General features: G+C 38.6%; 2 protein-coding genes across 4 annotated transcripts; one reads left to right on the top strand and one right to left on the bottom strand.

Moving 5' to 3' along the window:
• Positions 1 to 105: 105 nt before the first annotated feature.
• efna1a (ephrin-A1a) lies at positions 106 to 14,266 on the top strand. Of its 2 annotated transcripts, none has more exons than XM_056741790.1 (5): positions 106 to 396; positions 11,138 to 11,433; positions 12,023 to 12,088; positions 12,182 to 12,271; positions 12,376 to 14,266. In XM_056741790.1, the coding sequence occupies exons 1-5, from the start codon at positions 299 to 301 to the stop codon at positions 12,498 to 12,500; spliced, it is 675 nt and encodes a 224-aa protein (XP_056597768.1). In that variant the 5' UTR covers positions 106 to 298; the 3' UTR covers positions 12,501 to 14,266. The 2 variants fall into 2 exon arrangements, with proteins under 2 accessions (XP_056597768.1, XP_056597766.1); XM_056741788.1 differs by having other exon boundaries at positions 12,182 to 12,292.
• Positions 14,267 to 23,019: 8,753 nt separating this feature from the next.
• On the bottom strand, positions 23,020 to 24,883 carry dpm3 (dolichyl-phosphate mannosyltransferase subunit 3, regulatory). Of its 2 annotated transcripts, none has more exons than XM_056741505.1 (2): positions 24,831 to 24,883; positions 23,020 to 24,313 (listed from the first exon to the last, which is right to left on the bottom strand). In XM_056741505.1, exon 2 carries the CDS (start codon positions 24,258 to 24,260, stop codon positions 23,982 to 23,984), a length of 279 nt encoding a protein of 92 aa, XP_056597483.1. In that variant the 5' UTR covers positions 24,261 to 24,313; positions 24,831 to 24,883; the 3' UTR covers positions 23,020 to 23,981. The 2 variants fall into 2 exon arrangements, with proteins under 2 accessions (XP_056597483.1, XP_056597484.1); XM_056741506.1 differs by lacking the exon at positions 24,831 to 24,883 and adding an exon at positions 24,698 to 24,816.
• Between the last annotated feature and the right edge of the window lie 1,490 nt (positions 24,884 to 26,373).

The following is a 26,373-nucleotide window of genomic DNA, read 5'->3' as shown; positions in this document are numbered from 1 at the left end:
TTTCCGTATTGACTGGAAATAATACTGAGCACTGATTGGGTGTTCGGAGAAGGAGGGCGTGGTAATGCCGGACGGCTTTTGACAAAACCAAAGCGCGAGGAGAAAGTTTCATTCAGAACTGGTTTGATAGGTCGCAGACGCGGAGCTGTTGATTTATTGCCATTCTTTACAGCGCTGAGTGCGAACTAAATATTAAATAACCAAAGAACGGTTTAGTTTACATACACAGCTGTACGGAAACGAGGCAAATAAGACACACGTTACTTATTACTGGGTGTTTTTCTTGGATTGGGTCTAAATGGATCTGTTGTGGATCTTTTGCATCGGGGCGAGTATCTGCGCTTCTCTCGCATCTGCTGAAAGACACACCGTATTCTGGAATAGTACCAACCCTAAGTAAGTAAATAACCACTTTTGCCATGTTACCTTAATGTGTGTTATCTTCTTGGTTCACAATAAACAGTAATAATAATTGTGGCATTTAAATTAGCGTGTTGGGGTTGAAGTAATTGTTGCCTTTTTTCCAACTGTTATTGCTTCTTTGCTTCTAACCAGCATCTTGGTTTTATGAGTTGACGATGATGCTTGTTTACATTATGAGTTATTGGAGGCATTACGACCCAGCAGTTGTGGCGTGTTTACGTTACCTGTAACAGATTGCGTAATCCACCTACTATGCATCACTTTGCTGTTTGTTTACCTGTGCTCGAGTTTATGATGTAATACAAAAGTACAGATCTTGTATCTAGAACGATAACGTAATAGACGTCATACCCACTGCTACAGTTACCGTATATGCATTTAGCATAAACAAACTTGATTAACTTTTATGCAACGATTTTTATATCGTGGTATTAAATTAACGGGATACTTAATTTTTTTTTACAGATGTATGTCGTGTCAGGTTTTAATCATGAACGAAAATATGCGAGGAAACAGTGTAATTTACGTGTCAATGAGGTGTTGAAATGTGTGTGGATGTTGAGTGAAATACGTTTACAGCTCACGCTGGTGCTGGGATTGCAAAACCGAGATCGCTGAAACGATGTTCTTTTGAAACGATTCATTTTAATGATTCGGTCGAATCAATTGCCAAGCCTTTGCGAGTCTTTGAACTTTGTTAAAATGTAAACAAATATGTATTTTATTATAAAAAATAATAATGCCTCAAACGAATTGGTGAACCGATTCTCCAAACGTAAATTCTCGTACTTAACACGTTAGTACGAATGTTACATTCAGACCGATGGCTCAGCGCTGCAATCTCGACTATCAGCTCAGTTAAAATAATAATTCATTAACAATCCTGTTTTTAAGAAATGTTTGAGTTTCTTTCTTTCTTTCTTTCTCTCTCTCTTTCTCTCCTTTTCTCTTTCTTTCTTTCTCTTTCTTTCTTTCTCTCTCTCTCTCTCTCTGTCTCTCTCTCTCTCTCTCTCTCTCTCTCTTTCTTTCTTTCTTTCTTTCTTTCTTTTTCTCTTTCTCTCTCTCTCTCTCTCTCTCTCTCGCTTTCTCTTTCTTTCTCTCTTTCTCTCCCTTCCTTTCTCTCTCTCTCTCTCTCTATCTCTTTCTCTCTCCCTTTCTCTCTCCCTTTCTTTCTTTCTTGACTGCCAAATCATTTAAAGTAATAATTCACTAACAATCCTGTTTTTAAGAAATGTTTGAGTAGAGATTGGCCTTTATTTCTTTCTTCAAAAGAGCAAGTTCATGAATAATTCACAATAAATCGTTTCAGAGTATGTAATGTGTGTTGGTTATGCATTCCTGCCTCCTATGCACATGGTTGACAGAGTGTAAAGGTGTGTATGTGCCTTGGGGGAAGGCTGACTCCAGGGTCGACTGACCGATGCAGCTCAGCATGTTTTTTTTTCATGCAGGGTGATTTAGAGTTAAGTTGTGTAAAAAGTGCATGTTTGAATATGTTGCTGCGTGCTACGGTTGCGCTTGCTGCTGCTTGTTAGGAACACATGTGTTTGTTGTTGCACATTCGATAGTTGATCAACTGGAAGACTGTGTATGTGGTTAAGGTGTGCCCGGGTGAGTAGTTTATAGAGTAATCCATCCCTTGGGTATGATTTACTGACTCACTCATACATTTATTAACCAAGCTTCCTCAATTAAGTCCTCTGGACACTCTTGCAAACAGTGATAAAGTGTGTTGTGTGTTTACTTTATATGAAAGTACTGTTATAGAACCAGTCAGTAGTTGTGATCTATTCCAAATTAAATACCTTTGTTGCTTTTGGTCTTGTTTACATATAACATATAATCTTTTATTTCACTGTTTTTTGACAACAGTTGTTTATATTTTCCAGTTTAACCTTAAAATTAATATGGAATAAAAAATTTTTTTAGACAAACATGATATGATGCATAAGTGAGACCTAATTTAAGAGCTATGAATGAGGAATAACATTTTCCTCTGGGATTTTGTTAGCTCTCAAAGGCTTGAAATGAGATTCCCTCTCTCTCTCTCTCTCTCTCTCTCTCTCTCTCTCTCTCTCTTTCGGCCTCTCTCTCTGTCTCTCTCGGCCTCTCTCTTCTACCTGATTTTCCCATATCTTTCCTCTGGCTGTGTGCCCCGTACCGCACGGTTAACTGGTACAAAGTTCAGCCTCTCCTCTGTTCCCTTTAACTCTTTCCTTCTCTTATTTGACGCTGTCCCATTCCATCTGTATCCCCAAATTCTCCGACCTCCTCACATCTTTTTTTCTTCTCTGCTTGTCCGCGGTCACCCCATTGTGTTACTGTTTCACCCTTCGAAAGAGCCCTTTTACACGGTTTAATTCTCTTTCTCGGTTCTCTACCCAAAATGTCCCATTCAGTGGTAGGCCTATCTCTTTTTTAAAGGCTTTGCTTGTGAGGTTTTGCCAGCTAAGTGCTTTTTTGTTATAAGTCCCGGCCAAATTAGCGCGCTCCCACCGCAGATATGCCGGCGAACAAAACCGAGCCTACTGTGACCAATCTCGGGGCAGAGTTCACCGCCGCGATGGAGGGCCATTCATGCAGTGCGCCTGTCCCCGCGTGCGGACGAGTGGAGAAGCGGATCTAGAAACCGGTGATTAAGTGCCGTCTCGCTTTTGTCTATATGCCACTTAGCATTAAACTCATCAGATCCGAGTGTGTGTGCGTGTTACACTGAAACACAGTGTATATGAAGTGATGAAGTGCCATTCATTTGATGTAGTCTGTCACTCTCTCTGGTGGTCTTCAGATAGGGAGCCTGCCACTCAAGCCCACCTCATTCTTTTGGCTTGCTTGGTCTCTCTCTTGTTGCTTCTATACCTTTTTTCTCACTCATACATGCCAATGCCTTTATTCGGTTCCTGTCCTTATTTCCCTTTTCCTCTGTGAATGGAGGAGGAATAAAGAAATGTAGGTGTGAATTTTTCCTCCCTAGGCCCCAGTTTTTTGGGTTTTGGCAGGCAAGACCACCAAGCCCACACCCTCTTCTCTTTCCTTTTTACCTTCCCACGATGCATTAAAAACACATCCAATTTATTTTGAGCTGTATATTATTATGTCTTTATGATTGTCTACGTAGCATTACAGTAGTTGATCATTGTTTTCATAAACCAATGTGTTATTGACAATAGAAAAAAACATATAAAGATAGCGGTTGGACCATTTTAAGGACAAAAGTAGAATTCCATGTAGATGTGTACGTATGGTCCCCTCTGCTATCTTCCTTGAAATGATGACGATACTTCATTTCTAGTAATTTCTGCATTCCCTCCCACCGTCCGTCCGCTGAATCACAATCTGCTCTCTTAATCTGCTGTCTCTTGAATTGAATTTGACAAAGATTGTTGACCAGTGATAATCTTCTCCAGTAGAGTAAGTGCTTTGTATGTTGCTACACAAAGTGTTTGAGTTTATTGCGAAATATGTGTCAAACCATATTGGATTTTTACATGGCCAGAATTGATTTGTTCTTACACTATATGAAGATTGCAAACCCGAATGAGCAAGATAGTGAAAGGTTGTACTGGATTTTTTTATGAGAGAGGCGTGTTTATCCGTGTCATGAGGAGGCCGCCGCCTTTTCCTTGCTAAGCGTGAGTTTCCTGGCCAAGTGTTTTCCCGGGAAAACTGCACATCCTGCACGCACAATAAACAATACCTTTCTCACACACTCGCGCATGCAAGCGTCTGGTTTCTTACACAAGTCTCAGACACGCTCTTCCTCCTTTACCCACACATGAATTATTACTCACAAGTTAAAGGCCTTGAGAATGTGAGTTATCCACAGATCAAGACTTAGTAATGCTGTTATCTTTCTCTTCACACATCTGTACTCCATTCGTTCACCCCTTCAGAAACCCCACAATTGTTGTTCGCTCGGACGGTAATTTATGTCTCTCACTTTCATCTCATTCTTGAGACGACTTTGATTAACGTTCTCGTTTAATGAGTTTCTACTGCACACATGCATCTGGATCAGTTCAATGTGTTTTTGCAAAGAAACTCAGAACCTCTTCAAAACAAGGTTGTGTCAGAGATAAGAGCGAGTTGTGACGGTGAGTGAATTATCAGCAAAGGTTAAGTCTGCACGCGTGTATTTGTAGGTGTGTGTCGGGATCTTGTTGTCATAATCGCAGTCCTAGCATGGCGTTTTGGCTCCGCGCTCTTGTTGTTTGTCCTGCGCTTTAATGGAATTGTTTTTGACGCAAAGGTCCATTCCCACGACACGTCGCACGCATGTTATTTCTGCATGCTGTGACTAGACGTGTGAGGCAACTCCCCCTGCAGGCTGGCCGAGCCTGTTCCTGAACAATACAAGGAGTTACCAAAGCCAATTTCTTACCTTTTCACTTTATTTCAAGCCGTTCTTTTTAATCCTTGCTTTCACCTGTGTTGAAGCAAGTATAAGACAGTTGAATGGTCAGATGAATACTTGCAAGCACAATTTCTGAAGTACCTTTAACAACATCATCCTAGTTTGATTTTTAATTGTAGGATTTTGTAGATTTTAATTGTGTGCTGGCTTTGCTCTTTTTATGATTTTTTTTTAAATTGACTAAAACTGTTAAAATGGAAATTCTTTGTTTTTCTTTTAAGGGGGTAGTTCACCTAAAAACTAGTTCTTTCATCATTTCCGTACTCTCATGTCATTCCAAACCTGTAAGACTTTCTTTCTTCTGCAGAATACAAAAGAAGATATTTTGAGAAATGTCTTTATGGTTTTGTGTCCATACAACAGTAGTCAATGTTGTTTGGTCAACAACATTCTTCAAAATTTCTTCTTTTGTGTTTTGCAAGAAAGTCATACAGGTTTGGAATGGCATGAGAGTACGTAAATAGTGGAAGTATTTTCATTTTTTGGTCTGCTTACTATCCCTTTAAGCATCTTCACAAAAAGGAAGGAGTTCAGTTATTAGAAAAAAGCGATCCGACAACGTGATCGATGAAACTTGGAGTCAAAAGGTTGAGGGGTTTGAAGGAAAGGAAAGAAGATTGATGAGCATAAGTTGTATGTAAACATGACAGATTGAAAAACCCCGGTGTGGAATATATCCCGAAAAGGGAGAACTGGTTGGATTTTGGTTGCCACGGTAATCACAAAGGCCAGAGTTAGTGTCCACCAACATAGGTCACTAAATAACATGCCACAAATTCCAACTCCGATTGGTTGAAAACATCTTGGGGGCGGGGTCACCGGTTGATGAATGGGGGATCAAACAGGCTTATTGAGCGCTGAGAGACGGACTGAAGGAGGAAAGAGAGAGTGGACAGAGACGGATGGACCGAAGAAAAGATGAAAGAGTGAAACCGGCCCTGCTCTGATGTATCAAAGGATGCTTCTCATTTTTTCCACTTTTCTTTTCGTGTTTATTTTTCTTACACCTGAACACTACAAAGCAGTTTTGTTTAACAAAATCCAGACTAAAACCCTTCTCTTTTCTTTCCTGTTCTGTGTCTTCTTTTCTATCGCTTTCGCCTTTGTTCCGTTTCCAACCGAGTCACTCCACTGTAACGCTCCAACTGTTTTCCGAACAATAAAAGCGCTTGCGACGGGCCCCTCTGCTCCCTCACTGTCTCTCCCTAAACCGAATGAGACCCCCGGCCCCTGGGCAACCCAGGAAGGATAATCCCAGAGCACCCTATGATCCAGCCGCACTGCATTCCGAACCAGTCACCCAGAACAGCATCGCCTGCATTAGCGCTGAATTAAAACAGCAAGGGAAGGCGATCCGCGCGAGGTTTCAACCTTAATGACACAGACGTTTCAGCCCGTCGATGCAGGTGTGCGGAGGGATAAACAAAACTAGAATGGGTGGTAGAACAGATCCCGGGTCTGGGTTTTGTCAAATTCCTTCGACTGCAGTATCAGGTGGTGAACGTCACAAACGTTCACAGATCAGATGACAGGGATGTTGGTTGACCTATTGTTGGAATGTGTGTGGGTGGGTGTGTTCAAATACCCTAAACTTTCCCCGTGAAACAGGTGGATCCAGAGGAAGTGTTAACTTGCTCATTTTTCTAGAGTATTAACTTTTCTGCGGCCAGAAGAAATTTGTACTGCATGAAGATTGTTCTTGTTTTATGGAGCTCTCAGTTGTGATTCTTTCAAGTTTCAGATGATTCTCATGAAATTGCTCAGAAGAAAAATATAAAAACAAAGAGATCATTGCTAAAATACATGAAGGGTATGAAGTTAGAAAATGAATGTAGAGGTAAAATAAACTGGATTTGGGTGAATTTGATAAGACAATAATAACAAGTAAATCTGAGCTCAGTTCGTCACATAGTTGAGATCTGTTCTAAAACACGAAAGAAAACATTTTTTAAGATTTCGCTTTTTTCTTCAGGAGACATACGCAAATGTAACATTCGCACTCCATTTAATCTCATTGATGACACGGAAAAACCATTGAGATATTACCGAAATCTAGAAGAAAGGTTTGTCATGCTGAATCGAGCATTTCCTCAATCGCTCAACCCCCCCCCCCCCCCCCGCCGCCCCACCCCCAGCTTCAGCATTCCAGTGTCTGATGGAGTGTTGAAACCAGAGAGGGAGAGGCTGGACACCAATTGATAGACAGACCAGAGGGAGTGAAAAAGAACAACAACAACAAAAAACTTTGAACTAAAGATTAAGAGACCATAGATTAACCCTCTGGTTGCCCATTTGGCACTGATTTAGGTCTCCTGATAGGGTGACCTGCTGAGCTCGGTCAGAACAGACGGTGAGTTCAGGATTAATGAACGTTAGCTATTCACACATTCTGGTAAATGGGGATGTGACTCAGAATCGGCCGCATGTTCGTTCGCCAGGTTTCAGTCATAGCTAATCGCAAATCAAACATAGAGTTCACTCGTTCTCATTTTTACTCAAGAGACAGAGATTGGAGTGAGCAGAGTATATTTAATGTCATGATACTGTCTCTTTACCTTTATGGCTGAATCGCACAAAACCTGTGATATTACATTTTCACATTTATTGCCAAGTATTGCGTGTTTACACTTTTTCTTGGTGTACTGACGTTAACAATGACAGTAAAAAGTGCAATTGATATAGAAATTGTTCTTAATATGAATATTGATGGTGTATTAGACTAGAAAGTTAGAAAAAATTGCTTTGGTCAATTACAGTTACATATTTTTGCAAATCATATTCTCATTACTTTAATGAGAGTTTTACATTGTACTTGTTGAATATGCATACATCATATTATCTGCTTTTGTTTTTGCTACTTTCATTTATACAAAATTATTCGAGTATACTGTAAAAAATACTTGTGCGCCTAATCATCATGAAAATGTCACAATGCAAAATATTGTAATTGTCCCAAAGCATTGCAGTCATTTTTTCGATGGTGGTTTTTGCTCAAGATGACATGTACCCTTGTATTTCTGTGAGAATCGAAGAAAATGTTCGAAAAGGGCATTACTGTATGAATAAAGCCATTGATAAAGTTACTGTAGCTTTTGAAAGGACACTGGTCTGGTGGGCACCCGCTGACCCCGTATTGAGAGACATTCCATCCCCCACTGCTTTCTCCCACCCCCTCCCTTGACTCCCAGCCCCTGGGGGATGAGGGGGGACGGCGTAATTGCCCCCCTCTGGGGCCACTTTAATTCCACTCTTTGTGTTTTAATTGCCCCCCCTCCCGACCCCCTTTTGATGAACACATTGGGGCCATACCACAAACAGATTTTAATCAGGGCTTTAGCGGGGTGTGCGTGTGCGCTGGTGCGCCAGACGAGTGCACCAAAGCATCTGGTGACAGCCGTTAAAGAATGTGAAACATGTAAAGTATTATTGGGGCCGAAGTATATGTGCTTCATTCATCAAATTAAGTCATCACCTCTGGGATCAGTGTTGGACTGCCGTGCTCGGCCTCGTGAGGGTTGAATTGGTAGCGATAAGTGTAATGGCTTTATGGGTAAGTGTGTGTGTGTGGATTTGCTGTGAGTGAAAGCAGCAGGCTAATTAAAAAGGCTGGTGTGTGTAAGACTAGAAGAGGTCTGGAGCCATATCGTCTGTCCTTAAACCAGGGGGTCCTCCATCAACAAACAAGAGAAAGAGAGAGAGAGAAGGAATGAGAGAGAGAGAGTCGCTCGCCGACTTTGATCATTGAGCAGACGTGTGGATATTGCCACACAGAAACACCCACAGAAGTAAAGCTACTGTTGTGTCCAGCAGGACTGAAGGAATGCTGAAATTTCCAGATATTGGGAAGAGATGCGTCAAACTCTCAAATGACCTCTTTAGAGGTTTACGATCTGATATTTTATCAGCTAATCCATTACAATGTTTATGAAAACTAACATACGCTTTTGAGGTGTTTACATTTTTAAGACGATGTATTTCTTTCATTTGTAATGTAGTGGGGGAAAAACTTGTAGGGTTTTAAAAGGTAAATCTAGAGACCAAATATCACTTTTTTGACTTGGGCCCAACCCCACACAATAAAACACCTTGACAAAAATCAAAATGACTTGACAACAACCCACAAACTCTAGCATTAGCGTCAATCACAATTTCTTCCAAAATTGAAAGAATCTTGTCAAACTTGATCTCTCAAACTTTCAAGATAAGACAATATATTTTAGAGTAGCATGTGAACTAGGGCTGTAGTATTTTCAGATTTTATTTTATGGCAGTAATATTATGGCGATATTTATTAAAAACTATTTTACGTTCTGTTAAACACAAAATAAGATATTTCGAAGGATTTTGGAAAGCAAACCATTCTGGGGCACTTTGGACTACGTTTTTTTTCTACTATGATTGACAATGACATTTACCTTTATGTATTTTGCAGACGCATTTATCCAAAGTGACTTACATTGGAATATCCTATACATTTTATACTTCGGTATATGCAATCCCCAGGGATCGAACCCGCAACCTTGCGTTGTTAACGCAATGCTTTTACCACTGAGCTACAGGAAAGCAATGATGTCATTAAAAACGCTCAGTTGCTGGCATTCTTCCAAATATCTTTCTTTGTGTTCGACAGAACAAAGAAAATTATACAGGTTTGGAGCAACTTGAGGGTTAGTGATTCATGACAGAATTAGATATTGAAACTGAATTGTTTACAATATTATCATATGTTTAATGCTATCGGTGCTAACGATTGTTGATATACATTTTGTGCAGCTGTCCATATATTGTGCCACGCCTGAACCTAATTACCATCCAAAATGTTGTGCCCTATGAGCCATAATACTTTTAATAGCTTATCGTTGACCTGTTGAATGTTCAGAGAATAAAGGATCTAAAATGCAAGTTATTTTACAAACCAACACATAGTCATGCGATTCTGGATGAGAGAACGCATAAATAAGTAAACGTCGGTCTTCCTTCTTGCCCTGGTATTCTTCTATCAGTGGGCTACACAGAGACAGATAATACACCAATGAGGAGCAGACTGTCTCCATCGCCTCCTTCCATATCTGTCAGCTGAAAGGGAGGAGTGTGGTAGAGACAGGGCGTGTATGATTCTGTCAGTCGGACTGCATGTGTTTATCTCTAATGAGTAAGGGAGTGTGTCAGACTGAACAGATTTATATTGTTGTTTGTTTCTTTGTAAGTACATGTGTGTGTATGTGAGGTTAGTCAATAAGTCATTACCCAGTGATGCAACTCAACTGATTGCTGAAGTCTTTGCATAATTGAGACTCTGCTATCACGAGGCAATACATCAATACACACTCACAGCAATGTTTCTGTCATTCTTGCTGGTTCTGACCTATTCTGTGAACACGAAGAGCGTGTGGTTTAATCAATGGACCGGTGTTTAGAATAATCCATATTAATGCATCTGTCTCTGTCTGAGTATAGAAATCAGAGCTCTCATCTGGCTCCATTGTTCCCTTTCATACGGCATTTTTTGTTCTTTTCTTCCCTGTCTCTGTCCCTTTGTGATTTGTCAGTGAGACAGTTTTGTAGATCAATGCGAGGGCAATTGAAGATGTGATTGCATGGCATGGCATTCACGTCAGACGCTCTTAAAGTTCTCCAAATGAACAAGTCTGCCTGTCACTGTCAGATCAATGCAGTTATTCTGCTTTTCAGGCTTTTTGTGGACTGGCTGTTTGCGATGGTAGATGATCTTGTGAGCTATATTTTTATTCATATTTTGTATGCATTTAAGTCAGTGTTCTAAACTGTCGTACATACCCCAATTTACAACGATAAACATAGATTTATAATTTAAATGGTATTATTTAGCAGGAAATGTCAGTTTGACATCATTTGACTTCAACTTGCATAAAGATGAGTACAGAGAACATTCTGCAATTTCAAGTTTTCAACTGAGATGGCGATAGAGGCAAAAGTTCGCATTTTCTAACCAGGCATGTAATGTAAGTTTTACGAAGCATAAGGCCTGATTCACATTTCGTGTCTTTTCTGCGTACTTATTCATTGTTTTTAAATGTTGACACGCAGAAAGCACTAGCGAATTGCACACATTTTACTAGGCACTGAATCAAGATGGAAATAGTTTAACTTTTCGGAGTGGTCATTCGATGAGAGAAAGTGCCGACTCTTGTTTTCCGAGCGGTTTTAGAGACGAAATGTGAAGCTGTCCTAATTTTGGACATTTCAAGGTGGCTAGAGGAAAGAAATAAAAAATCAAGGGAAATATTGTCTTTTTATTAAATCTCTCTTTTGTTTTCTCAGGTTCCGATGGGACAACTACGCGGTTGAGGTGCAGCTGAACGACTACCTTGACATCGTATGCCCACACTACCCACTGGGTGAGATACCGTCGCAAGACGCCGAGCGCTACGTGCTCTACATGGTGGAACGCGAAGACTACGACTCCTGCCGTCCCCAGTCCTACGACCAAATGCGATGGGAATGCGGCCATCCGTTTGCCCCTCACGCACCGGAGAAGTTTTCTGAAAAGTTCCAGCGATTCACTCCATTCACTCTGGGAAAAGAATTCAGACAGGGCGAGAGCTACTACTATATCTGTGAGTACTGGTTTTGATGAGCCATCTTTGCACCTGAGCTATAAATGTAGATGCATGTGTATAAAGTTTACGGTGGATTGGTTCGAAGAATGAAATGTTTAAGGGCGAAACAAGATCTGAAAAATGCAACCAGCGCTCTTATAACCCCAGTTTTAGATTTATTGCCCCACAAACCATGCAGGGAATACTGCGCCTGTGAGTCATGTTTGAGCCGACCGTTAGCACTCGGTAATGAATACATGCATTGCATTTGGAGTCAGGCTTTGTTTATGGACAGCTAAACTGGCAACAGAAACCGCTACGTGTCTTTTTGGCGTCCGCATCGGCTCCTCGGGGAGAATGTGCATTGGAATATGAAAGTTTCAAATGAACACTGGCGAAAGAAATGAAAAAATCTTTCTACGTGAGCTCGTTTAAATGAACGTCTATGTATGAATTAGATTGCTGACTGTATCACAGATGGTCACAACTTAAATCTCAAGTGAGCCGCGGAAAATGGATTACACTACTAACCTAGTTTCTAATGACCTGTTTAACTCCATTCATTGCTCAATCATCATAATGACCTTCCTCTTTTTTTACCTCGCAGCCAAACCTCTGCATCACCATGGACAGGACTGTCTGAGGCTCACAGTGGAGGTAGTTGCAAATGATGGTGAGTATTGCCGCCCTGGTGGTCTGTAGGTTATGGGTGGGTCTACATGCGTGTTGGATTTTGGTTGACCTGTGTTTTAATTTGTCTATTCAGGCTCACAAGAAGCCAGGGTTGGATCAGGGGGTGGAACCAGGCCGAGCACACGGGGCGGAGCTCATACTCCGTCCAATCGGTTACCAGCAGGTACGATAACGTCACACCTAGGTACCATTCAAAATTCCATTTAAGTTGTTATTGTATATTTAGCACTGCAAAAAATTGAAATAGCTTTTTTTGGTCTGTTACAGATGATCCGATCGTATCTTTGCCAGACGTACAAAAAAGCATACGGACAAACTCTGGCATGTCGATAGCATCCTGGACCGTCCTCACAACGTTACTCCCTCTCGTATTATTGTTAGTCTTACACTGAGATGGACAACTGGACTTTAAATTACACTTAAAGCTACAAAGACAGACAGTCCTGTGTTGATAAAAACACAAAGGTAGCTCTTTAAAGCCCAGTGCTGGCCATTGGGGGAATCTAATAGGAAATTAAGCTTTTCTACAACGAGGAAACTGGGAAGGACTTACTGGAATGAAGTGGGCTTTCTTTCGGACACTTCTAAGGAAAAAACAAGACGTCAGTATTTTTCTGGAAAGATTGTTTATGCGAAAGGAGTTTTTTTCACCCCTTTTGCTTTAATCCGGACTAAATAACAAACTGAAACATTTTATTTGTGACGGTCTTGAAAACGGACCACCCTTGTATCTGTCACCCTTGTGTCATGATTAGGGGACGCAAGCCAAGAATGAGCCAAAGACCACAAAGCGATCTTTTTTCGTGTTTGATTGGTCCAGATGGGTATTAATTTATGAAGCACAAGTGCAGTGGGGTTTATTTTCGACATCTCCATTCACAAGACTGCTTTTTATGTACCGAACCGAACGGAAATACAGCGCAACACACAGACACACACTCCGATACTGTTTACCAAACCCGCTGACACAATGCTGTTGTTTTTGTACATTCATTGTTTAAAGTTAGTAAATTATTAGGTTTGCTGTAGAACAAATGACTGTATATAGCGTACAGAAATGTTTACTGTGGGATCGAGAGAGAGGCAGAGAAAATGGGACGAGAGAGAGTTTAATTGATTGGTTGAATGTGTATTTTGATGTGTAAGTGAAAAATAAGAGGAAATAATATTGATCGGCTAAAAACACACAAGGCCCGTTCCACCAAGGACGATAACTATAAATATGAAGAAGAATATTTTTAAATCATCGTAAATGTAAATAAATAGTACGACTTTTTGGGACAGGCAGATAAAATAAATGTAACATTATCTTCCGTTGGTTAATATAGTTATAATTCTATTGATTCGTCCGTATAGTTATTGTTCTTGGTGTGAACAGGTTTTTAAGTGTGTGTTTAAGCAGAAGAACTGTGATTGGTCTGTCCTGATATTATTGGGTCAGAACAGCATCCTCAGCATTTAAACTGCCAAGCACAATCGATGGAAAGCACACAATCGCTCGGAAAGCACAGATCACAAACCTCACATTGGACCTGAACAATTATCCTGTGTTTTTTGGACAGAAACAGCTAACCAGACATAACCTATTGTTCGGTGCAGAAGATTAATATGCAGAATGAATTGTATTTCAGTTGTATGCCAGTTGGACCAAAAGCTATAAATTGTTATTGCGGTAAACTGATAAAGATATGTAGAGTGATACTTGTCAATACCTATGAAATTGCCAAATTTTGTCAGATTATTCAGCCTGGCGGATTTATATATCAGTCTATTATATATGTAAATCTCTATTTTACCGTGAAAAGCATAATGTGGGGAAACTGGACAGGTTTATGATTTGGGAAAGGCACATTTCTAACACTAATCAGCAGAAGCACTATGAACAAAACACTAGATTCTCTAACTGAAGACAGAGCGTTCAATGTAGCAGTTGTTCGTACGATTGACGCAGCTTTATACCACTAACCTTAGGTCACTCCGATTTGTTTTTCCTTTTCTTTTATTTCGTTTTCTTATTCTTATTTTGTACATGTGTTGTGTAAAATGTATATTATGTATATAAAGAGGATTATATAAAAATATTTGCTAAAGAAAAAAAAACAGTTAATGTGAAGATTCCTATGTGAAAATGAAAATAAATGTTATTTTTGGAAAATCCGCTTGTTGCCGACCTTGTTTTTTCTTATCCATTTTAAGTGCGTACACACTTTTATTCCGTTCAAGGGCACCTGCGGTGTATGTAGACAGAAATGGCTCATTCTAAGGTCATAAAAACATAACGCTTTGTCATGGAAGGTCTTTACGCACCTCTGAAGACATAGTTATGTATTATATACCACTTTTGTCAATGGATTCACCCAAATTTTTTTATAGATAATTCAGCTTTAAAGGGACAGTTCACCCAAAAGTAGAAATTATGTCATCATTTGTTAGCCCAAATCGTTCAAAATCTGCATGATTTTTGTTGTGTGTGGAACACAAAATAAGATATTTTGAGAAATGTCTCCGTCGTTTATATGAATGTCAATAGAGGCCAACGTTGTTTTATTACCAACGTTCTTCAAAATATCGTTTTTTGAGTTCTGCAGAAGAAAGAAAGTTATACATTTAAATTACGATATTTATTGTTAAAAGTGACAGTAGCTATTGACCAATCAGCATCAATATCAAAATTTTGTAATTAATCCTCTATATTAAATCTAATTTAGAACATTGAGCGGATTGAAAACAGTGTATTTGCTCCTCAAGTTTATGTTACACTACAGACAGGAAGAAAATAACAATGGTCGGAGGTCAGAGCATCAGTTTGACCGTGTGTGTGTGTGTGTGTTTATGGAGGATAACACAGGTGTGACTCTTCCCTTTGTATTCTATCTACACTTGGAGCTTCGCCAGTCAGCTCAGTAAACAAACACACACTTCTTCTATCATTGTTTTCCATTTTAGAACTTCTCACTTAACCTCGCTTTCTCTCTCCAGCCTCCTATTCTTTCCCCATCGCTTCCAAAACCTTTCTTTCTTCCTCTCACACATCTTTTGTATTTACCTCTCAGTTACTTCATCTCTGTTTCTCTCTTTTAATGTCATACAGCCTCAGTTTACCATCCCTGGAGCTCTTTTTTTTCCTCCCTTCGTCTCGTACGGACCATTGTTGCTCCCTTCCTCCTGCTCATCTCCAGAGGCCTTTATTCTTCTTTTTATGGCTGTGACCGTCAGGCGGCTGGCCGGCTCTGCGGCTCACACCCCGGCTGTGTGTTTTCAGAACTTTGACCCCTCTGACTGTAAATCAGCTTCTCTCTTAACCATCTGACCTCATGTGAAGAGTTTAAAGAGTTTGAAGGGAATAAGTGGCTCTTCACTGAAGGACTTTTGCTCCAAATGCTCATTATTGATGCGGAGAAAGCACAAAGAAGGAGTGACAACACAAAACAACAGGAGCCGGTATAAAAAATTATGTCTGGGGACAAAGAAATCAGCGGGATGTGGTAAAAGAACATCTGTTGAGGCAGCAATACCAAATAAATGTGAAAAAGCGCATAAACTGAATAAAATGATTTTAAATGAACAGAAGGAAATGAAAACTGGTGGTTAATATGAGAAGTCAGAAGAGATTTACCGTCATCAGACTTTAGCTGGAATATTAATGTAATGCTTTTACAAACTTTTTCTGATTTATTTTTCTAAATAGATTATAGAACATGAAATTAGAAGTTTTTAAGGAAAATAAAAGCTAATATCCATAAACAAAAAAAGGTCTATAAGCAGATATGACAAATAATTATTTTATGATGTGGCTACAAATTTGTGCAATCTAATTGGTACATTTAACAATTTTCTTTGCCGCCAGTGATGTTAGGTTTAGGGGTGTGGTTAGGGGAGGGGCTTCAGTATTGCTCTTTTCTAATAATCATTTTTAATAATAATAAACATTTTTGAAGATTCACATCGTACAAATTCATATGAATTATACGATTGTTTCGAATTCCTGTGAGATCAGGTTGGATGCGATTTATTATATGTTGAATCAATTACCCTGAGTTTACATGTATCAGACTGCCCAAAATCTAAGTATTGGAGATTTAAAACTCTTAAAGTTATGTTAAAGATATTATGGAGCTTAATGTTCCCCGAATTTTGTAAGCTCTGTCATTTATGCCAAAATTTTTTTTAAAATAATTTGATTGTCTTTTGGGCAAGGCATTGCAAAGGAATAAATGGCAAAAGATTGTTTTGAAAGTATAACATGAGACTAGTGTGATAAAATCTCTTACTAACCCAGTCTGTGGTGAAGTTAATAACATTTTAAAAAGTGAGGGCACTTTCGCAGAGTTTTAAGTCAGTAGCTGAGCTAACTTCTGAGAGAAATGTTGGCTCACACTTATCTGCTTCATATTTCTACTGAAAATGTTACTTTGACATTTTTGTGTTTGCAAGATGTATGAGGTTGTCTCTGAACATCTGTTTCAATCTTGATAAATAAGTAAAGCTTTCGTCCTTGAGATAGAAATAAACATTCAGAGCGTGTTTGCTTATAAACACTACACACACAAAGAAAAATCTTTCAACAAATCTTTCATTCTTGTGCGGTTTTTGTGGCTTTGTGTATTTCTGTATTTTCAGCATTCTGAGAGACAAAGGCCAGCCATTCATGATACAACACTTCATTTATTTTGAGCTTAAATTACATTTTCGTGGACTTTTACGAAAAAAGCCTGAATGGTTTTAAACATGTTTACCTGCTATGTGACCTCTAAGACAGAACGGGCCAAAACCACCATTTAAAGATGGGATGCAGACATTTAAAACTATGGTAGGCTAATTTTACATGAGATTATAGTTTCTTTAACATGTAATACTTCCCACAATAATAAAAAACATTTGTGCCTCTAAATCAGGGGTGTCAAAGTCAAATGGACGGAGGGCCAAATAAAAAATTTAGCTACAAGCCGAGGGCCGGACTGTTCGAATGTTCATTGAAAAATTTTTCAATGACGCATATAGTCTAGTGAACCTAATTGAACCTACTGAAAACCTAACAAATATATTCCAATATGATCAGATAAATAAAGCAATATTTTCTTATGGCTCTGTCAGTAATCTTTAATTTTCAACAGACACAAAAGACAAATTTCCTTTATATAAAAATCCCCATAACATGAACATTAAATGAAAGAAACCGGTATTCAAGGCACCATCAGTAGCCTATATTTTCTATTTTAGCAAAAGTGGGCTAAATTTACTTCAAAGAAAAAAACAATAATAGCAATTTTCTATCATCCACTCAACTGAAATATTTTTAAAATATAATTGGATTGAAATACAATAAAATAAAGTGCAAAAATCTATTAATCAAAAACAACACTTTGTTTAAGGAGAAGTAACATGCAGTGAAAACAAATATTAAACTTTAACTTTTAAACTTGAACTGAGTAAAAACTCTAAATATGTGATTGTACAGTAATGTTCACTTGTTTGAGGTTGAGGGTGATACTTGGTGGTGTCCCATCTTTTCCACAAGTTCATCAATGTTCGGGGTAAGGCTCTGAGCTGAGGAAATCCTCAGAATTGAGTGGAGGTGTTCAGCAGTAAATCGACTTCTGTGTGATGTTTTGTTCAGGTTCATCAAAGAAAACAGTTGTTCACACAGGTATGTGCTGCCAAACATAGACAACGTTTGAGCAGCCTGGATGCGCAGCTGGGGCATTGTGTCGGGGAGGAAACGGGCGAACTCCGCAGCACCCACTGCCGCATATTTTGCCCTCAGTGCATCATTGCATTGGAGGTCAATCAACTCCATTTGGAGGTTTGGTGGTGAGCTTTCCACGTCAACAGCAAATGGGTTACCGAGCAGTTCCAACCTGCTTTTTTGTGCTTCAAAGTCAGCAAATCGGCGTCGAAAGTCAGCGGCAAGCATACCTATTTTATCAGCCAACTGTGCGCTCGGGAACGCACTGGTAGAGAGCTTCTCTTTCATGGTCTGGCAGCTGGGAAAGTGGCTCAAATTTTCAAGACAAGACACAGGTTTTCCAGCTACCTCCGTGAACATATACTCCGACTCCCACCTTGTTTGAAACCCCCGGTTCTCAGTGTCCACCTTCCGTTTTGCCATTTTTGATGGGTATCTGAAAGTTAATTTTACTGTGATGCTGACGACTGCTGTGCCAATAAATATTGAAATGAAGCAGCCTACTGCTCGGTGCGTCACCGTTGCATTGTGGGAAATGTAGTATTGGTGCGTGTAAAAGATCTGCGGGCTGCCGGCTTGCTGCGGTCTGCGGGCCGGTTCTAATAATAAATCAAGATCATCCCAGGGGCCGTAAAAAACCTTCTCGCGGGCCGGATGTGGCCCGCGGGCCTTGACTCTGACATATGTGCTCTAAATGCTCTTGTTTTAGAAAGTCTTGAGAAACTAAAATGTATTTTATAGTGACAAGGGCCACAATACAACCACAACAGGAAATGGATGAACTTAACAGGAAGGGCAAGATAAATTGACAATGACTGTCCATAGTCGCTTCAGTTATTGATCAAGGATCATATTGGCTCTATAAGGGTTTAGATGTTCAGTCCATGGTGGAGGAAGCAGGTTGGAGAACAGCATACTAGTCTGGACGCAGCATGGAAATCGTGTAGAGAGAAATATAACACAAGCCTTCCTCAGACGGCATATGTCTCACGCTGTTATCCAACATGGATGGGGGTTGGTCAGATTCTTCAAAGAGAACAGAATGATGACATCAGTGTGGAGCAGTGAAACACTTCAGCAAGTAAGCAAAACTACATATTTATGTTAATATTTACAAATAAGATGTTTGCAAGTCTGATAGAAATGCTAAACAGTGGGTTAGTCAATGTTTATCAATGTCATCTCTGGTCAGTTTATGAACATATGTCTCACGTATTGCAATAGGATTGGTTTGCTGTTATTTTTGCAGTTGGACATACGATTTGCAAAAGAACAAGGATCGGTTTTGTAAGCAATCTTGTCCAAAGCAAATGAAAATCTGCCATCTGAGAGCAAGTTCAAATGATTATACCTTCAAACTAAGCCAATAACTTATGCAAATGGAATTCTGTTATTTTATTTTCTCAGTGACCCACAGCTGAATATCAAGCAGATTTCACAATCGAAAAATGCATCTTTTGGACAGCTTTTGGCCTTAAGAGAAGTTCATTGAAACTTGGAGAGAACATGAGCATGCCGTTCCAGGAAACATGATTTTTAAACAAAGGGAGTAAAGTTACGATTAATATTCTCCTCTTGGATGAACATCCAAAAAATAATTTCTGCCTTTGTAAAATATGAATGCAATCAGTGTTTGAGTGTTTTGATTTCTTGGGTCATTATTCTGATTCATTGGGGATGGGGATTGATAGCAAGCATATATATTGATACAGTAACATTTTCCGTTTTTGACATTTTCCTTTTTGAATAGGTTATCCTATTTCAAGAACACAGAGCCAAACCCAGAGAAACAAAATACTAGTCCAATAATATCAGAAGTATGCATACATCAACAGCATAATTATTATCAAGCGATTCAAAAAAACAAAGACTGTCAATAGTGTTTCAGAATGAGTTATGATTTTAGCTCGGCTTGATGGATTGGGCAAAAACTCTTGTCCAGAAAATCTAAATGTGACTGAATTTCAAGTTCTACTCGTTGTAAATTTCAGAATAAATTAAGCATGACATTACTTTTAAGGCATGCAGCGAACTGTTTGGTCTCAGACATCTGTTTAACCGTTCATTCTGCACAAATCTTTAAAATGTTGCTGGCGTGAGAAAACACGACAAAGGTTTTCATTGAGAGGTTTAATGTTAGCAGAATGCAAACGGTTTGGTCTGCCCGTTTAATAAAATTGAAATCGAGAAGGTTTACAGAATTGATCTCCTAGAGTACAAACATTGGTATACTTCTAGTTTATTATATAACGCAAAGTTAAGGCATATTTTCTGTACTACATACTTTAATGTAGTAAATAGTACTGTATATTTGTAAGTGTACCATTTTAGTACTACTTGAGACTAAATTGGCCCAGTTTTATGTCTGCTTTTTCTGAAAAATACTTTTGTGTTTAGTTTAAAGGAACAGTTCACCCAAAAATGAAAACTCTGTCATGAATTACTCACCCCAGGTTGTTCCAAACCTTTTTTTATATTTTTATGTTTGGTTGAACACACAACAAAAATGTTAGAAACTGACATTTTCTGGGACATCATTGAAAACCGTAGTAGAAAAAAATATTGTATTTTTTTGTTCTGTTGAACACAAAGTGAGATCTTTTGAAGAATTTTTTAAGGTGTATTTAAAATGTTCTACCATGGTAGTCAATGATACCCCAGATATCTCAGTTGCTTGCCTTCTTTCAAATATCTTTCAAATATAATTTACACAGGTTAGGAACAAATTGAGGTTGAGTAATTCATGACAGAATTTTCATTTTTGGGTGAACCGTCCCTTTAAATGAAGCAGGTAAACAGCACACTTATTTAAACTTTTTTTGAAAAGGTATATAAAGACGTGTCATTTTTTTCTTTCTCTAAAGGCATATTTGGGTGGATAGTAAAGTCTGGGTCACACAGAAAGCAGGTTGGGATTAATAGAATTCTTTTCCCATGATCTCAGGTTCTTTGACATACAAAACCGTAAGGTACATACAGACATCTCTATTGAACATCAACACACCTTGCCACCACATGTTACCAAACACAGCGGGTAATTAGCTTAAAGAATAAACTTTACATACGTACCTTCACAGAAGGAATTGTTTTCAGGCACTACTTTGCACTTCACATCACTTTTGCTCCGTTTTTAACATTTGTATTTATTTGAACAAGGCTCTAGACAGGCAGAGAGAATGTTAGGCAGCTGGTACTTTTGTTCACATTTTGGCAGTTCCTGCTTTAATACTTTTAGACATTTATGGAATATATTGTTTTACTTACTGTCATTTTGACACATGTGAATGGTTTTCTGGTTGCATTGTAATGAAATTTGAAATACACCGTGGACAAAATAGTCATTGTTGGAAAATAGGGGGTCCTGAAAAAGAATTTGGACATAAAAAAGGCATTTCATTCTGGTCCTGATGTCATTCTTAATAGATGTATGAAGTCAATTCACATCAGGTTGACACAGGTGCTCAAGAAGAGTAACCACAGATGTCATTTATCACAGTTACTACAGACATCTTGCAAAGTTTGACAAGCACAAATCCCCCCAAATATTTTCATTTTAATTAAATAGATTGAATCCATTTATCATTTCAAACCAAACAATCCTGAAATATTTGTCTTTAAATAAATGCCACAGGGTTTCATACTTTGTAATCTGATGTAATGACATCCATACATTTGTGTGACTTCAGTGTCCAACGCTTTTTGAGGCCACAGTAGGTTTGATTTATAGTCCCGTATTCCATCGAAATGAAGCACATGCTGTTCATTCACCAAACAATAACAGAGCAGGCCACGTATTACATTGAAAAACAGACAAATGTGAAGTTCGGAGATATCTTGACATGCATGACCTGTCTTATATTTCATGTATGAAATGGCTCTACCCTAAAGGGAGCAGTGAACCAGGTCAACTAAGACAAATGTGCCTATTAATCTGTGTCGTCCTAAACAAACTGGTTAAATAGTGGAGACTTCCAGGTGTTATTAATAGAGGATAAACAATATACCAACTTTTTTTCATTTTATAACTGATAGAGGCATTTATGTTGGATGATCGACCATTTCACCCACTATTAAAATAAACTAGTCCCTAAAGACAGACAGACTACATACACTTTCAAAATTATGTCAACTTTTCATTTATCATCAAATTATGAATGAGCAGTTCTTATGTGTACAGGTAAATTATTCCACAAATTAGGTGTCTATTTTTTAACCTGGTTCTTGGAACATTGAGGAGCACCTGAAATATATATATATATACTTAGATCCTATACTTAAAATAAAAAAAATTCCCTTATTGGCCAGCCAAACAATCACAATCTTTAAAAGACTGTGTCATGTATTGCAATGGGGTCAGCTCCGCCTCCTCACTAAGATACAAGTTTTTGTCTTTTCCTTGCTGAGATTTGCTTTCAGATTGGTCCTGATTCCCTTTTAAGCTAAGACTCCTTCATAAAAGTTTTTAAGCTAAATTAGTATCTTTCTTAGAAGATTTTAAGAATACGGGCCCAGATAAATAAGCATTCTTTTTGAAGAATGTTGGTAACCAAACAACAGCGGCACCCATTGACTTGGTTTTGTGTCTAAACAATGGACACAAAAAGTGTATCGCCCATTTAAAAACCATTGCATAGATATTAAATAAATGCAAATTGTTAAGAAAAATGACTTGTTTAAGCAACAATTCAAGTGTTTTAGTAAGGTCACATTAATTATCATGTGGTTTCAATGGAGTAAAATGCTGAGGCTGCTTTCTCATGTGTTAACAGCGTGCGGGAGGCTACGGGGCTGACATCACAGCACTTTGAACAGTAGCCAATCAGCATTGGGGTGGAGCTTCTTTATATGAGAAAAGTGCAGAACGTTCTTTTTTTAAAAGATGTTTATAGGCCTGTCAACAGGGGGTGAAAGGGACCTAAAACACTCCAAGCCTCCAGAAGCCTACTTAAAGCCTGGAGAACTGAATAGGCTTTGCTTTCCAAAAACATCAGATTAATTTTGAACTATATCGAGCGCCCATGTGCACTTAGTGGGTTTAGGATTAGTGTTTTAAGAGCCAACACATGGGCGTGCATCATATTTCAGAATTATAACTCAATTTCCATGGCCAAAAAATTGGTAAAACCAACAGTAGTTTCCATTCACACGCTGTTGGGGCAAACCCCAATGATTGATCTAATGTAAAACAGGGGGAGCATCAAGTAAACACATGACTGAGGACCAAAAAATTGTTATGGTCTGTATTTTGTATCAATGACAAGCTTTCTGCGTGGAACGCAAAATAAAATTGTCCATCGAACTACTTTATAAACAGAACTTAGTTATAGTTCACCCAAAAATAAAAATTCTATCATTTAAAATCTGTATGACTTTCTTCCGAAGAACACAAGAGAAGATATTTTGAAGAAAGCCGGTCGCTTGCATTGGTTTTGTGTCCATACGATAGAAGTTAATATGTGCCAGCACTGTTTGGTTACTAACTTTCTCTAAAATATCTAATAAAGTCCAATAGGTTTGAAATGACAAGGGTGAGCAAATGACAGAATTTTCATTTTTGGGGCAGAACTATCCCTTTAAAGATTTTCCTTTAAACTATGTTCAGATAATATATGCAACTTAAAACTATTTTAATAACAATCCTCAAGTCAAAATTCTGTCTGTAAATATATTTAGACAAACATTCTCAAGTGCAATTTTTAGTAGTGGATTTGTTTCTAAGTCGGAGGAGACATTTGACTGCTAAAAGAAATTGGGTCAAAAATACACAATGATTCCCCAGCCAAAGCAAATACACACATTCTGGTGGTTGTACAGAAATAGCACTGTCCTCCGTTGACAATACGCACATCTCTCTGTAACGTTGTAAAATAACTTAACGCTGGAAAAAGATCATTCACAGGTGTGGAGCAGATTTTAAAGCTTTGGGGTTTTACATTGCAATTATTCAGCCATCTTTTACATCATGTTGGAATAACATGAACTCAGTTGGACTGCTTTAAGGATTATTTTACACATGAAACTGGACAACTGCAGCTTCAAAGGGTGTATTACAGAGTTACAAAAGAATTAAAGGGCACGACCCTACGGTAACATCAGACTTCTTTTCCATTTGTATATGAAGATGATAAGAAAAACATGTCTAAATGTCCATGAAAGTTCATATAAGAAACACACGTATTCGAACACTTCACATTTTCAGTCCTTTCTTTTTCAAATCGCCTTTGGCTTCTTTTATCTGCGCCTGCAGCTCTTTGGCTGCGTCTTCACAGTCATTAAACGTGGCTACACGGTAACCCACAGTCGCCAGTGAATAACACCCGAACACCACCAGCAGATAGATGGGCATTGGCCAGGCCACGTCTTTATACTGTGGAGGTAGCTGTAAATCAAGGAGGTCAAAGGTAACAAGTCCCCATGTGATGCCAATCAACGACACTCCAAAGACCCACTCCAGAAGCTTGGTCATGGTGCAGAGGATTATGGGATAGAGGAGGGTAAAATAAGAGTGACAGAATCCACCTGTGAGAACAAAAGTGAAATAATTATTTTTTGTCTGGGTACTGTATGATACTGACTAATGACGAACTAATGGTTTGAATCTTAATTAAAATATACGATAATAATGAGCAAATTAATTAGTTTAATATATGCACTAATAACTTAAGATTTCACATAGACAACTGCAATCATTTTCGCATGACCTGATATGCCATAAACTTTTAAAATGATCGCTAATAACTCTTTAAATTGTTGTCCAGCTTAAAGAAACCTGTGATCTGCAGCTGTATTTTAATGGTCTTCACACAGACGTGTACTGTACAAATATAATGTAACACAACTACTTCCAAACATATAATTCAATACAAACAATAAATGCAGTTTAATATTCGAATCAATCCCTACTTGTATATCCGGTAGCAAAGGTTAAAGGCTTAAAATTAAGAAATCCTTCATCACAAGACAACAAATTCTGTCACATAATGACACCGAACAACCCGATAAAATGATCTTTTTACTGATACAATGCAAATCTTACCTGCTTCACAGAGCCAGCTCACCGCTTTCGAACAGACAGCGCACTTTGATGACGCCACGATGTCGAAAGGTATGATGGGACATGTAGTGCGCTACTGTGATCCGTTTCTCCCCTCTGTTATTTTGAACCATGCTATTTAATTTGATACTTTCTATAAGCACAATTTGCTGTAATTGTTTTTAATTGTTATATATAACTTGTAAATATACATCTTAACCTGTATTAAATATGTAAATGTATTAAATTTCCGTCGTGTACATTGGATGTTTGCCTTCTTATTGTATGCTCCTTTTAATACAAAAATGTTGCACAACTTAACAATATAGTTCTAAACTAAAGTCATAATTTCATTCAGTGTTGCGTGTAAAAACATCAGTGAATTTATTGCGTTGATAATGAAAACTTATCAAATATAGGCTACTTCTGGTGCTTTTTATGCATTTGGCAGACGCTTTTATCCAAAGCGACATACATTGGATTGTATTATACATTTGTTTCAAGTCATACAGTTGTTGTGGTCATTTAACCCACGTTTTCTGCCCTGTGGACTCACTGTCATTTGTTCAGGAAATGAAACTACTGCTTTGTATCGATCTGAAAGCTGTTTTTGTCTAGCTTTCACTCGTGTTGGCACAGCTCATTGTGTTGTGGATGCCGCGGGTGATATCCGCCCATTCAGAAGCGCCCTGATGGGCATCAGAGTCCATGACCCGTCACACCATCTCACCAGCCAAGACGCACAAACAACACAGACACACAGTGCACAGAGAAACAAATCATCACCCTCTCAGCAAATGCAAAGTTATTTTTAGAGATGTTTACTCTTGTCAGTATGTGTCCCTTAACAGTGCAAGTGGTTGTAAGGAAATAAAGTAATGTGGTATTTGAGTGGGGGTTTGAGCATGAGGGCACCTATCATGGTTACAACATTTACTGATAAGTCTATACTGTACATCATATATGTAGCATGCAAAGAAAGGACTTGTTTATTCCTTATAAAATATAGGTTATATGTTTCTTTAAGGAAGCAACGACACAAAAAAAAAGAAATAGCTTATTTTATTGAAACAGATGCAAGTGTGCATGTAATTAATACAAACATGCATTATCTATCTAAGCATGTACACATACAGATCTTATAGATCCAGCTTTAATGTATTTGATTGCTTCCATAATGTTATTCTGTATGTTGCGTGGTCGTTTGTGTAGGCGTATGTGTGCAGTGAGCAGAATGTACATGGAGCGCAGTGGGAAAAAAGCAAGTTGGCCGTTCTCAGTGTTGCAGACTGCCAGTCCCCTATTCTTCAGTTCAGGAAACCTGTGATCCAGCAGAGAGCAGTTGGCAGACACAACAGAACAGCCTGCACCGAAACACAGGGAGTGAGGGAGGGAGTGCGGCGAGAACAAGGCTGGAGGATCCCATAAACTCACAGAATTACAGGAGAAGATGAAAGCATTGAGCGATTGGAGCAAATAAAATTGCACATTGTTAAAATTTAACTTTAATGGCTTCTGGTAACAATAGGGTTCAGCAGCCTCGGTC

This window comes from Triplophysa dalaica, chromosome 25 (assembly GCF_015846415.1).
Source record: "Triplophysa dalaica isolate WHDGS20190420 chromosome 25, ASM1584641v1, whole genome shotgun sequence".
In the NCBI taxonomy this organism is placed as follows: domain Eukaryota; kingdom Metazoa; phylum Chordata; class Actinopteri; order Cypriniformes; family Nemacheilidae; genus Triplophysa; species Triplophysa dalaica.
This window is presented reverse-complemented; position numbering and strand designations above follow the sequence as displayed.